The 13,401-nt window shown below is 44.5% G+C and overlaps 1 protein-coding gene and 1 long non-coding RNA gene across 2 annotated transcripts; both read left to right on the forward strand.

Annotated features, from left to right (window-relative positions):
• The first annotated feature begins 4,477 nt into the window (after positions 1–4,477).
• Positions 4,478–4,814, forward strand: LOC114825900 (uncharacterized). The gene is made up of 2 exons (XR_011576892.1): positions 4,478–4,635; positions 4,722–4,814. It is a non-coding gene; the product is annotated as an uncharacterized lncRNA (long non-coding RNA).
• A 155-nt stretch (positions 4,815–4,969) lies between these two features.
• Positions 4,970–6,124, forward strand: LOC114827765 (uncharacterized). The gene is made up of 2 exons (XM_070816147.1): positions 4,970–5,197; positions 5,278–6,124. The coding sequence occupies exons 1-2, from the start codon at positions 4,970–4,972 to the stop codon at positions 5,929–5,931; spliced, it is 882 nt and encodes a 293-aa protein (XP_070672248.1). The 3' UTR covers positions 5,932–6,124.
• Positions 6,125–13,401: the final 7,277 nt, after the last annotated feature.

Genomic DNA, 13,401 nt, shown 5'->3' on the forward strand with positions numbered 1-13,401 from the left:
TGGTACCCGAGGAGTTGATGGTGCATATGGAGAGCGGTGATTGAACAGTAAGATTCACGTGCTTTCTACTTCACCAGAAATCTTCGACAGATTGCCCGTAATTTCCGCAAAGCTGATTGTGCATGTGACAGGTGCTGACGAGGCTGCAAAAGCAGGTGCTTCTTCGATTTCTGAGATCGGCCCTCGTGGTCTCTGAGCAGCCCAGCTTTTGAGAAAGCAAACGCCTCTTCGATTTCTGAGATCGGCCCTCGTGGTCTCTGAGCAGCCCAGCTTTTGAGAAAGCAAACGCCTCTTCGATTTCTGAAGCTCCATCGAGTGCAAATTTTTATAGAGGCTGGCATTAAGTTCCACAGCACACTTGAATCTCTACCAGTAGAAGCTCATTTCTTGCACTTCTAAGATCTTGATTTGTCTGACCTCTTCCTTCTTCAACACATTTGAAAATGTCTGGACCCTCCGACCGTCGTTTTGACTTGAACCTTGGAGAAGAGACAGCCACGCCTTCTCCAGACAACATATGGCGCCCATCCTTCATATCCCCTACTGGTCCTCTTACCGTTGGGGATTCTGTGATGAAGAATGATATGACTGCTGCAGTGGTGGCCAGGAACCTTCTCACTCCCAAAGATAACAGACTACTTTCCAAACGGTCTGATGAGTTGGCTGTTAAGGACTCTCTGGCTCTTAGTGTTCAGTGTGCAGGTTCTGTGTCTAATATGGCCCAACGCCTATTTGCTAGAACCCGCCAAGTTGAATCATTGGCTGCTGAAGTGATGAGTCTCAAACAGGAGATTAGAGGGCTCAAGCATGAGAATAAGCAGTTGCATCGGCTCGCCCATGACTATGCTACAAACATGAAGAGGAAGCTTGACCAGATGAAGGAATCTGATGGTAAGGTTTTACTTGATCATCAGCGGTTTGTGGGTTTGTTCCAAAGGCATTTATTGCCTTCGTCCTCTGGGGCTGTACCTGGTAATGAAGCTTCAAATGATGAACCTCCAATGCCTCATCCTTCTGGGGTTTTGTCAAGTACTGAGGCTCCGGATAACCACCCTCCGGTGCTTTCTCTTTCTGGGGCTCTACCGACTGCTGAGACTTCCCCTAAGCAACCTTTGTGAAGGCTCCCTTTTGTTTGTTTATTTTGACTCATGTATATGTACATATTTGTGGCTTATCGAAAATATTAATAAATAAGCTTTGCTTCATTTCAACATATTGTGTTAAATACACCAAAGCCTTCTTCATAAAGTTCTTTGAATTTTTGCTTTTGTTGAAACCTGTATTGTTGAAGCTTTGTGAGTGAAGCATGTAGTTTGAGGTAGTGTTCCCTTAATTTCCCGAGTGAGGAAAACTTCTCGGTTGGAGACTTGAAAAATCCAAGTCACTGAGTAGTCACGAACTTTTGAGTACCAAGGCGTAGTAGCATATGGTGGGAGTCCCCCAAGTCTCTAGTCGAGGGAGTTGACGAATGAGGTGTCTTGCTAATAGTCCATGTCGTAAGTACCAAAACTTCATTCTTTTGTTTTCTAAGTGGTAGCCCCGGACTTTTTCTTCATATATTTTGTTTATGAAGGTTGCTAGGCCCGAATAAGTGGAATTGCAGAAGGTGTAACGGTTGGTAGCTGTTTTATGGAAAGCCATCTGACTACGATAGTCTTGCACATGATGACTATAGGGAGATACACACACATACTGCTATGATAGAGGGTGTAACCGTTGGTGCATTACAATCATAATGGAAGCATCACAATGATGGAAGCATCACAATGATGAAAGCATCATAATGATGAAAACACCATAATGATGAAACATCATAATAATGTTTCTTTGGTGGAATTGTTTTTCATTTCCCCTAACACCCTGAATTGGTTTTCAATATAAGACCATCATCTGTAGCTCGAATCACAAAGTTGTCTTCATGAAAGTTGTTCTTTAATTCCTTAACGACAACATATCCAAATTTGAGAGCCATCAGATCAGTACAACTCTAGAAATTCAGGTACGACGAGTGATTGTTCATCATTTGTCTGTCAACACGTCAGACCTGTTGTGAGCTTCAAAAACTCCATTTTCTCTTGCTCAGATCAACATACTTGCTTCATCGAAGTTGTTCCTTAACTTGTGAACTACAACATATCCAAATTTGAGATCCCTCGGAGCAGTATAACTCCAGAAATCCAGGTATGATGAATGACTGGTTATTATTTTTCTGTCAACCCGTCAGATTTGTTGTGAGCTTTGAAACTCCATTTTCTCTTGCTCAGATCAGCATGCTTTCTTCATTGAAGTTGTTCCTCAGCTTGTGAACTACAACATATCCAAATGTGAGGTCCCTCGGAGCAGTATAACTCCAGAAATCCAGGTATGATGAATGACTGGTTATTATTTTTCTGTCAACCCGTCAGATTTGTTGTGAGCTTTGAAACTCTATTTTCTCTTGCTCAGATCAGCATGCTTTCTTCATTGAAGTTGTTCCTCATCGTCTCTTTCATAACATATCAAAAATTCAGAATGAACTAATGGTTAAATATTTCCAGATCTTCGAAACATCACAGCAGCTTCGAAATCTGTAAGAATCCGACTGTCATGCTTGGAGCTTCAACACTTTAATTTCCGTGGCTCAAACAGAAATGGTTCCTTCTTGAAAGTTGTTCATCTGCTCAAGAACTAGAGGGTGTCCAAAATTCAGCTCCATTGGAGAAAAGCAGCAGCTGAAAAAATTTGATAGAGAAAAGGAGGCGAAGCTTTGTTGGATTTCTAGGCTGGGGAAGATTCCAGTTTTTGTAGCAACTTCAGTACTGGTGAATTGCTTGTATTTTTGTCCATAACTAAATTTTGGACTTTGAATTATTATTTGATCTATTATAATATGTTTGGGAACATATATAAGTGAATAAATAAGAAAGAAGATTTTGGGCCCTTGTGGGTGTAAAACAAAAAATGTTTATGTTTACCCAAGTGTTTTTGTACAAGTTCAAGGGCATCTTGGGTTTTGTGAACAAAATTTGTTTATTTGGAGCAAGGTTTTGTGTTGAAGCTTTCTAGGTGAAGCGTTGATGGTGAAGCTTTGTAGATGAAGCTTTGTAGATGAAGCTTCCTAGGTGAAGCTTTGATGGTGAAGCTTTGTAGGTGAAAGTATGTAGAGGGAGTTTTCTAGGTGAAGCTTTTTTAGGTGAAGCTTTGTAGGTGAAGCTTTTTTAAGTGAAGCTTTTCGGGTGAAGTTTTTTGGGTGAAGCTTTGTGGGTGAAGCTTTTTAGGTGAAGCTTTGTGGGTGAAGCTTTGGAGGTGAAGCTTTGTAGGTGAAGCTTTTTTTTTAAGTGAAGCTTTTCGGGTGAATGTTTGTTTGGGTGAAGCTTTGTGGGTGAAGCTTTTTAGGTGAAGCTTTGTGGGTGAAGCTTTGGAGGTGAAGCTTTTCGGGTGAAGCTTTTTGGATGAAGCTGTTTGTTTTTTTTTTTTTTTTTTTTTTTTTTGGCGCTTGACACGGTCTTCATTTGCTTGTTTTGTAGTGACTGTGGAAGACGGATTGCTTTCTGATTGAGAAGGGTTCCGGCCTCGCTTTGCACCATCTTCATGTGGGTAATATAGGAACTTCCTTATGTTTTGATCATGCATGTAGTGATAGAATTTGTTTCTTCTTATTGTAGATGTCAGAGCCTGGAAGTTCTAGTGATGAGGGCTCTTCTAGCTTTAGCTCTAAGTCTGAGTCTGCAATGTCGGAGTCTTCAGGGTCTTTGTTAGAGTCCGGTACTAGAGAAACATTGGATGATCTTCCCAACCGTCAAACTTTAGCCATTGCTAGTTCTTCCTCCATGGCGTTGGGTGAGGGGATTGTTTTTGATGCCATACCCATAGTTCGCTCTGAGTTCACAACAGACCATCTAAAGAATAACTTGTTAGATAATGAGAAGCAGGTTGAGGCGCTAAGGCAGTCATGTAATATCCCTCGTAGTGTAGGTATACGTTTGGTACATGATGAAGAATGGCCTTCTGAGCCTCCCCAGGGTCATGTTATGTTCTACACCCAGATATTACTGACTTTAGGGGTGAGACTACCTTTACATCCGTGGTTGCAAAAGATGTTATCATTGATCGGATATGCACCTGGGCAACTCAATCCTGGTTTCTGGGATACTTTGATTGGATTTTATATCATTTGGATGGAGTGTGGGTTGTGTGAGCCTTCCTTCCATCAGTGGCGTTACTGTTACAAGATGCGCCCAGCAAAATCATGCACTGGTTATGCTGAGTGTGCATGTCGGAGTGAGAGAGAGCGTATTGTGTATGGTAAGAAAAAGGCATACTACACATGGAAAAACCGTTGGTGCTTTCTGTATAATGATTGGGAGTATGATAAGGGTGTCACGCCTGAGCGACGTGTGCTTACTCACTTCCAGACTGTAGGTTGTAACGTATCAACCGTTCGTACTATTTGCTATTTGTTGTGGTATTTTCTTGCTTCTAACACTTTGCTTCATGTAGTGACGCGGGGCACCATCAAACTGTTTGGGCAGGAGCTATCTGACATAGAGAAGGTGTTGAGGGTGCCCAAAGAGGATAGACACTTAAGCAAGCTACGACCCTTATTTCGTCGGTACGGTTTCCAACCCTTAGTTTCCGAGAGCCAGGGACGATCGAGTAAGTTGTATCCTTCATGTAAACTTTGCTCTTTTCCTTACTTTATTTGGAAAGTTGTATTTCTTATTTTGATTTTCCTTATGCAGTGGAGAAGGTAAGCAAGAAAACAGGGACTAGCACCCATAAAAGGAAAGCACCAGTGTTAGTTCCTTCGGAAGACATCCTACCGCATAAGAAAATTCATAAGTTCCGAGGGGAACCATCCGTTAGACCTAAGTCCCAAGATGGGGTCCTTAAGGGGCCTGCCTTTAGGAAGACTGGAGTCGAGGCCGTTGAAAATGATGCTGCCGTAGTTGCAGGAGAAGGGAGCCGACTGTTGCCTCTTCCTCTTACTATGGAGCACACTGTCCAGGAAAGTGATCCTGGTTCCCGCCATGAGGGGAAAGGCAAGGAAAGAGCTGGCAGTGTCCCGTGGAAGGACTTGAGGGTTGCCACGCGGCCAAAGGATTTTGGGGATATCAACAATTGCTTGGCAGGGCGTCGATTCGCCTTCGATGAGCTCGGAGAGCCCTTAGCTAAGGATGAATCGGATTGTGACCGGATGTTGAAGCTGTCTTCATATGTGAGTGTTACTTTGTCATTTCCTTACTTTTTCCTCTTTATTATCATTATTTAGGTAGTGATGATCGTCTTGCCATGCAGGTCATGGCTGAGTATCACGACAGACTGCAAGAGGTTGAGCGGTACAAGGCAAAACTGAAGGAGAATAAGCAGCTTGTGGACGAGGCCCGAAGGAATAAGGGACTTTTGACTCAGGCTCTCCAACTGAAGGACGAAACCATGGAGAGCTTGAAAAGGCGAAATGGTGAGAACCTAAGGCTTAAGAAATTGTTTGAGGCAACTAAAAAACAGTTGGAGGTGGCTACCTTGGAGGTATCCAAGGTTAGGGGAGAATTGGATGGTGCCTTAGTTGAGATTTCTGAACTGGAGAAGAGCATTCCAACTGAAAGGGAGGCTGCTGTGCAAGAATACTTAAGTTCTTCGACCTTTCATCTTGCTATTAAACCCCACTGTGCTCAAGAAGCTCGCTTTGAAAAAAGGAAATGGATGGCCGTCCTTGATCGTTATGATGATGGGAGCATTCTTCGAAAATACCACGAAGATATAGATGAGCATCATCGAAAGGGCGAGACATTTGTCCTTGCTATTAATCCTAGCAGCGAAGATGAGTCTGATAACGAAGGTAGTGCTGATGCACAGACTCAGCATGGTGAAGAGGGTCTTGGGGATGCAGAGGATGATGGTAGGACGCGGAGTGATACTGCCAGGGGTTCGGCTTCAGATGAGAATGAATAGCAGTGTCTTTACTATCTGCATGTATTCTGGATGTAGTAGTCTGATGTGTGTATAACATGTGCCCATGTTATAAGCTTGAGAGTTTTGGATTTTAGGTGTTTATGAGTGTTTGCACTATTATTAATGCATGTTTGGCTATGTATGAATAGATCTATTGTTTGGATATAAGCCCTTGTTTGGTTGTTCCTTTCTTTGTATAGTCTTGTCGACACATACTTAGATTTTGTTTCGTGTTGGATATATCTGCTTTGAGGTTTCAACACTTGAGTGTTCCATTGCTAGGAATGTAAAAGAGTGAGGGCTGAGTTGGCTAAATTACCTCTTTATTGAATTCATTGCCAAATGGCCTTCATTACATAGGATGCCGAACGGCTATAGCTCAACACTTGTACATCGTGAGTCTATTTGTAGTAGTACTTCAAGTGATCAGCGTTCCATGGATGGCCAAGGGTCTTGCCATCGGAGCTTCTAAGTGTGTAAGAGCCAGGGCAACTGATGCCAATGACTTCATACGGTCCATCCCAGTTTGGACTAAGTGTGCCTTCACTCGGGACTCTGTCGCAGAGTAATCTTTTCTTTAAGACTCAGTCTCCTATTTTGAAAGAACGAGGCTTGACCCTAGAGTCATAATAGTTGGAGATGCGCTGCTTGTAGGCGACATTCCTCAAGTGAGCTTGGTTTCTGTGTTCCTCGACTAAATCCAAGTTGAGGGTGAGTTGTTTGTCATTTTCACTTTGAATGTAGTTCTGGACTCGAAATGTTGCTTGCTCGAGCTCAACAGGGACAACCGCCTCTGTGCCAAAGGCAAGTGAGAATGGAGTTTCTCCTGTTGAAGTCTGATATGAAGTGCGATATGACCAAAGAACTTGGGGTACAAATTCTGGCTAACAGCCTTTAGCTTTGTCCAAGCTGGTTTTCAAAGTGCGCTTGATTATTTTGTTGATGGCCTCAACTTGTCCATTAGACTGGGGATGAGCTGGAGAGGCAAAGCATAAGTTGATGTTGAACTTAGAGCAGAACAACCTGAACTTCTTGTTGTCAAACTGTCGCCCATTGTCAGTGACTATCGCATTGGGAATGCCGAATCTACAAAGGATGTTCTTCCACACGAAGTCTTCTATCTTTGCCTCAGTAATGGTTGCCAAGGGTTCTACTTCGGCCCACTTTGTGAAGTAGTCCACTGCAACGACTGCGTAACAGACTTTGCCCTTCCCTGCCGGCATTGGGCCGATCAAATCAAGTCCCCACTGGGCGAAGGGCCAAGGGCTGATCATAGGAGTAAGAGGCTCTGGAGGGGAATGAGGAATAGTTGCATATCGTTGACATTTGTCACATGAGCGGGATACTTTGATGGCATCCTGGTGGAGTGTTGGCCAGTAATATCCTTGGCGAAAAGTCTTGTGTGCTAGGGACCGAGATCCAGCATGATCTCCACAGACTCCCTCATGTATTTCCCGAAGGACGATTTCCGCCTCGGCAGGCGTAAGACACCTTAAGTATGGCAGGCTAAAACCTCGCTTATAGAGTTGATCATTGATGATCAGGTAGCGGGTAGACTTGTATCGAATTTGCTTAGCCTGGACTTTATCATTTGGGAGGGTGCCATGAGCAAGGAAATTATAGATCGGGGTGATCCAACTATCCCCCTGTTGTAAGTTGCATACTTCTGCGGCCATGGTGCTTGGTGTTGCCAACAGTTCGACATGAATTTTTCTTCCAATCTTGTCTTCCACAGCTGAGGCGAGGCGAGCCAGGGCGTCTGCATGACTGTTTGCCGCTCGAGGAACTTGGGTGATCTGGTAGTGGAAGTGCTTGAGCAAAAGTTGTGTTTGCGCAAGATATGCTGCCATGGAGCTGTCCTTAGCATCAAAGTTGTTGGTAACCTGGTTGACCACTAATTGGGAGTCACTGAAAATATCAATTTGTTTAACCCCGAGGTGTTTGGCCAAACGTAATCCTGCTAGAAGGGCTTCATACTCGGCCTCATTGTTTGATGCCTTGAATTTGAAACGAAGAGCATACTCCATTGCTACTTTGTCGGGCGTAGTCAAGACTAGTCCCGCTCCACAGCCCTGTTGGTTGGATGAGCCATCAACATACAGACTCCATGCTGAGGTCGTTGATTCTACTTTCTGAGCTTCCGATGGTAATGAAGCTACTACTTCAGGTGTAGAAGCAATGTCAACAGGATATGTGAAGTCGGCTATGAAATCTGCTACTGCTTGACCTTTTTTGGCTGGTTTTGGTTGGTAGGAGATGTCAAACTCACCCAATGCTATCGCCCATTTGATCATTCATCCAGACGTGTCAGGAATCTGGAGTATCTGTCGAAGAGGGTGATTGGTAAGCACGATGATGGCGTGTGCTTGGAAATAAGGGCGAAGTTTCCGAGCAGACATGACCAATGCTAGAGCTAATTTCTCAATGTTGGAGTATCGTGTCTCCGCATCTTGTAGGGCCTTGCTAGCGTAGTAGACGGGCCGTTCGACACCACTGTCCATTCGAATAAGAACAGAACTGACTGCTGAAGCCGAAACCGATAGATAGATGATGAGAGTGTCACCAACTTCTGGTTTGGAGAGCAGAGGGGCTTTACTCATGTACTCTTTGAGATTCCTGAATGCGTTGGCACATTCCTCCGTCCATGTAATGTACTTCTTATTTCCCTTGAGTGCTTTGAAGAAAGAAGCACATCTGTCTGTGGCCTTAGAGATGAATCTGGTTAAGGCTGCCACCTTGCCAGTAAGGCTTTGGATGTCTTTTGAAGTTATTGGCTCTTTCATGTCGAGGATTGCTTTGATCTTTTCAGGGTTAGCTTCAATGCCTCGTTGGCTAATCATGAAGCCTAAGAATTTGCCAGAGCCCACGCCGAAGGCACATTTGTTGGGGTTCAACCTCATTCGATACCTCTTTAGAATGGTGAAAGTTTCAGATAGGTTGGTGATGTGTTGGTCAGCATGTTTGCTCTTGACTAGCATATCATCAACGTAAACTTCCATGCTCTTCCCAATCTGTTCGACGAACATTGAATTGACCAGTCTCTGATAAGTTGCTCCTGCATTCTTTAGGCCGAAAGGCATGACCTTATAGCAATACAGTCCCCTGTCAGTAGTGAAAGCCGTATGTTCTTGGTCTGAGGGGTTCATGAGGATTTGGTTGTATCCTGAATAAGCGTCCATGAAGCTCAAGAGCTCACACCCTGCCGTAGAGTCTATAAGTCTATCAATGAGAGGAAGAGGGAAACTATCCTTCGGGCATCCTTTGTTTAGGTCGGTGTAGTCGACACACATTCTCCACAAGACCTTTTGAAGCAGGAGACTTTCCTTGGTCGGATTTTTCTTAACAAGGACAACATTTGCTACCCATGTTGGGTAATTGACTTCACGGACGAAGCCTATGTCCTTGAGTTTTTCAACTTCTGTTTTCATCGCCTCGTATCGCTCAACATCATAAGATCTTCGCCTCTGTTTTACTGGTTTGGTCTTGGGATCAATACTCAAGTGGTGACAGATGATATCGGGAGAGATGCCCGGCATATCTTTATATGACCAAGCGAAGACCTCGGCGTTCTCTTGCAAAAAGGAGATCAGCGACAACCGAAGGGGTGGTGACAAAGTAGTGCCAATCTTCACCATGCGGTCTGGATGGTCTTTGGAGATATAGACATTCTCTAACTCTTCAGCGGGTTGTGCTTGCTGGGTGAAGGAGTCATCTCGAGGGTCGTCGGGTTGACTGTTGCTATCAGGAAGATCCAAGTTCGCTTCATCTAGGCTGGTCTTTACGACTTGGTTATGTATAGAGAGAGTCTCCTTGGGGACAGACAGGTGTTGTTGTTTGACTGAAGTGTTGTAACATGATCGTGCACTAAGCTGATCTCCTCTGATGTAGCCGTTGCCATGGGGGGTTGGAAATTTCATCAACAGCATATGCGTGGATACCATAGCCTTGAGATCATTGATGCCTGTGCGCCCAAAGATGACATTGTATGCCGTCGGGCAATTGACCACTAAGAAGTTAGTGGTAATAGTAGCTGTGTAGGGGCCTGTACCAATGGTGAAGGGTAAGTGTATACTCCCTAAAGGTTGCACGATATCGCCAGAGAAGCTTATCAGAGGAGAAATCGAGCGATCTAGCAAGTGTTCAGCTACATTAAGTGCCTTGAAAGCTTCAGCAAACATGATATTGACTGAAGCACCTGTGTCTATCAGGATTCGTTTCACATCAAAATTTGCTATGTGAGCTTCCACGATCAGCGGGTCATTGTGAGGGTAGATTATACCTCTTTCTTCCTCAGGGTAGAAACATATTGGATCCCAGTTAGGCTTTTGATACTTGCCTCCTCTGATGTCTTCCACGTGAAACACTTGATGGCCAGGTCTCAAAGTTCGTTCACTGCTTTTCATGGCCCTATTGGAAGATTCAGATATGGGTGTGCCGCCGCTTATGGAATATATGACATTCACCTGGCGTTAGTTACGGTTATCCCTTTGAGGGTGAAGAAGGAATTGATCAATTTTTCCTTCTAGTGCCAAAGCTTCAATACGATCACGGAGGATGATACATTTCTCGCTATCATGGCCGTTATGCTCATGGTAGCAACAAAACATGCTCGCGTTATTCGGGGGCGTGTAATCTGGGTGCCTCGGCTTTGGCTTTGGTATCAGGTGAGCTATGCTGGGGTAAATGGCCGCGCATGTGGCATTCAAGGGCGTGTATGTCTCATACCTTGGGGTAGGGGGTATCTTGACGCGGGTTTGACCCACTGCATTGACTGCCTGGGGGCGAGCGTTATTGTGGCGATACCCTTGGTTATCGGGATAGTGTCCCTTACTCTTTTTACTGAAAGGAGAGTGGTGAGGATGGAAATCCTTCCTCTTGCCTTGAAATTGATATGTCTGTTGATTCGGTGAAGCATTATGCAAGGCATGGGGAGGTGCCACTGCTGTTTGGGAAGTCGAGGTCTTCTCATTTAGGTGAGTCTGGCTTCCACCTCCCACTTGTTGATAAAGGATGGTTGTAGGGGGTTTCTCCTGATATGTCTTTGCCTCGGCGGAGGCATGGTTATAAGCCTGCGCCATTACCTCAGAGTAAGTCTTCCAAGTATTGGCATTGATCATGTATTTAAAGAAACAATCACGTAGGCCTGCCGTGAAGGCTTTGAGGGCAGTCTTGTCGTCTGCCTCGGCACACTGGGAGTATTCATGGCTGAAGCGGCCAGCATACATACGTAATGACTCGTCTGGCTTCTGGCGGATAGTGTACAAGTCATCTGCAGAGTGCAAGCGATCGGTTTGGAAAATGTGTTGGGAAACAAATAGTTTCCTCAATTCCTCAAATGAGTCTACCGTCTCAGGTGTAAGACGACAATACCAATTTAGAGCTCCACCAGAGAGGGTGGAGGGGAAGAGAAGACATCGCTCATCGTCGGTGTGCATCCGGTATGCCATGGTGGACTCAAAGAGGTTAAGGTGCTCAATCGGGTCCTCTTTTCCAGTATAAAGTTGCAAGCCAAGCTTTTGCTTTGTCTTTGCTTGAAGGGGGGTGTTGAGGATCCTCCTTGTAAGAGGGCCAGGCCTGGGTTGGTTCCAGTCAGGTATTTCAGCCTGACGTTCAGCCTTCAACTTGTTTACTTCCTCAAGAAGTTGTAGGACAAGGGGGTCCTGAGCGGAGTTATGTGTCACTGGAGCTTTCTTTCGTAAATCTCCATCTCCTATTGGAATTAGGAAGGTTTGATCAAGGGCATGTGATTTTTCCCTGGACTCGCTGTACTGGCTTCCAGGGTATGTCTGTCGGAACACCTCTGAGTCCCCTGTACCCTCATGTCTCTCTAGGACTTGTTGCCCCTTCCCCAAATTGGTGGCCGGCTTGGGCCGTGGCAGGGGACCGAGTCTCTCAGAAATCCTTGGGTCATTAATCTTTGAGCTTATATGGATGGAATTCTCTCGACGTTGCTTCAGGAAATCCCGACAATCGCGAAAGACGGCTTTCGATCCTTCTGCCCCTTCAGCAAAGAGGTGTCTCCCTCCACTTCTCATGGTTCGGGTCGAAGCAACTGGGTTAAGAGAAGCCTCATGTTGATTATCAAGTCGAGGGGTAATCTGTTCCCTATCAGGGATATCTATGTCGAATGCATGTGACCCTCCATGTTGGAGGGCACCCAGTTGATGGTTGACTTCCACGGGGGCAACAAGCTCGCGTGTCTGAGCTTGCCTAGCTTCGTGGAGTGTCTCGAAGAGCTTCTCATATTGCTCCTGGAGGACCTCATTCCTCATTGCTATCTTGTTGTTCTGAGCTTCCAACTCATCGACTTTAGCTTGAAGAAGAACTCGTTTTCCTTCCTTCTTTCGTTGTTTCGCACTATGTGCAAGGGGGGTGTCATTCTGTGTGCTGTGGCTTCCTTCGCTTCCCATGTTGGAGAGGGATGCCTGATCAAAAGAAAGTGTACGAATGATAGAAACCAGCTTGACACAGCTGAAGAGAGTAGGAATAAGTGTCGTTTCCCACAGACGGCGCCAAATGTTGATGCACAAAATCAGCGAAGACTTTGGTACAACAGAAAGTGTCAGGTTTTGTGACCTTCGCTTGGTTGCTTCGGTCACTAGTGAGGATAAGTACGTAAATGAATAGAGACAGAGAAGCAAACACAGGATGTACGTGGTTCACCCAGATTGGCTACGTCCACGGAGTAGAGGAGTTCTTATTAGTAGTGAAGGGCTTACACAAGTACAAAGGATCAAGCTCTCAATTTAGTGAGTTCTTGTGAATGATTTAACACAAATGGCATTAGGCCATATTGTGGGGGAATGACCCCTATTTATAGAAAAACTTGTAGCTTTGTCATATTGACATGTGTCATGTTATGATTGGTTTTTGATGTCGACACGTGCTGCGCTCTGATTGGCTTCTAATCTTGACACGTGTCGAGTAGTGATTGGCCTCCTGGTCGGAGGGGAACTCTTCTGGGTCCTTGACAGTATAGCGTTGGCCGGTGCTCAGTAGTTTCGGGATTGGTCAAGTATGGTACAAACAACTTTAATGAGAAATCATTTCATACATTCAAAATGTATAAACGTGGAGTATACGGGTAGATGACATTGTGTAGTAGCTTTAAAACCTTTCAAGCTCGTTTGTTTCAATCTTCACTAAGTTAATGTCTCGTTATTAAGTGACTAAAGTCTTTAAACATTTTATAGATTTAGACACTTCTTTCTTGGTTTAATCACTTAACACAATTTGACATTTTAAAACAATTTTAAGAATGCCCAATTAGTTGTTCAAAACTGCTAATTGAATCAAGAGTGATCTTGATTATTGTGGTTTGAGTGATAACCATATAAGAAACGTTTTTCTTATTACTTATGTGATCTTCCTTTCCTTCAAGAAAGGAATCTCTAGACCTTTGTCAATTCTTATAGAACTCATAGGTAGACAATTGGAACCAAATCTAAAGATTCATTGTATCCTTCTATG

The sequence above is a fragment of the Malus domestica genome, chromosome 16, assembly GCF_042453785.1.
Source record: "Malus domestica chromosome 16, GDT2T_hap1".
NCBI classification, from domain to species: domain Eukaryota; kingdom Viridiplantae; phylum Streptophyta; class Magnoliopsida; order Rosales; family Rosaceae; genus Malus; species Malus domestica.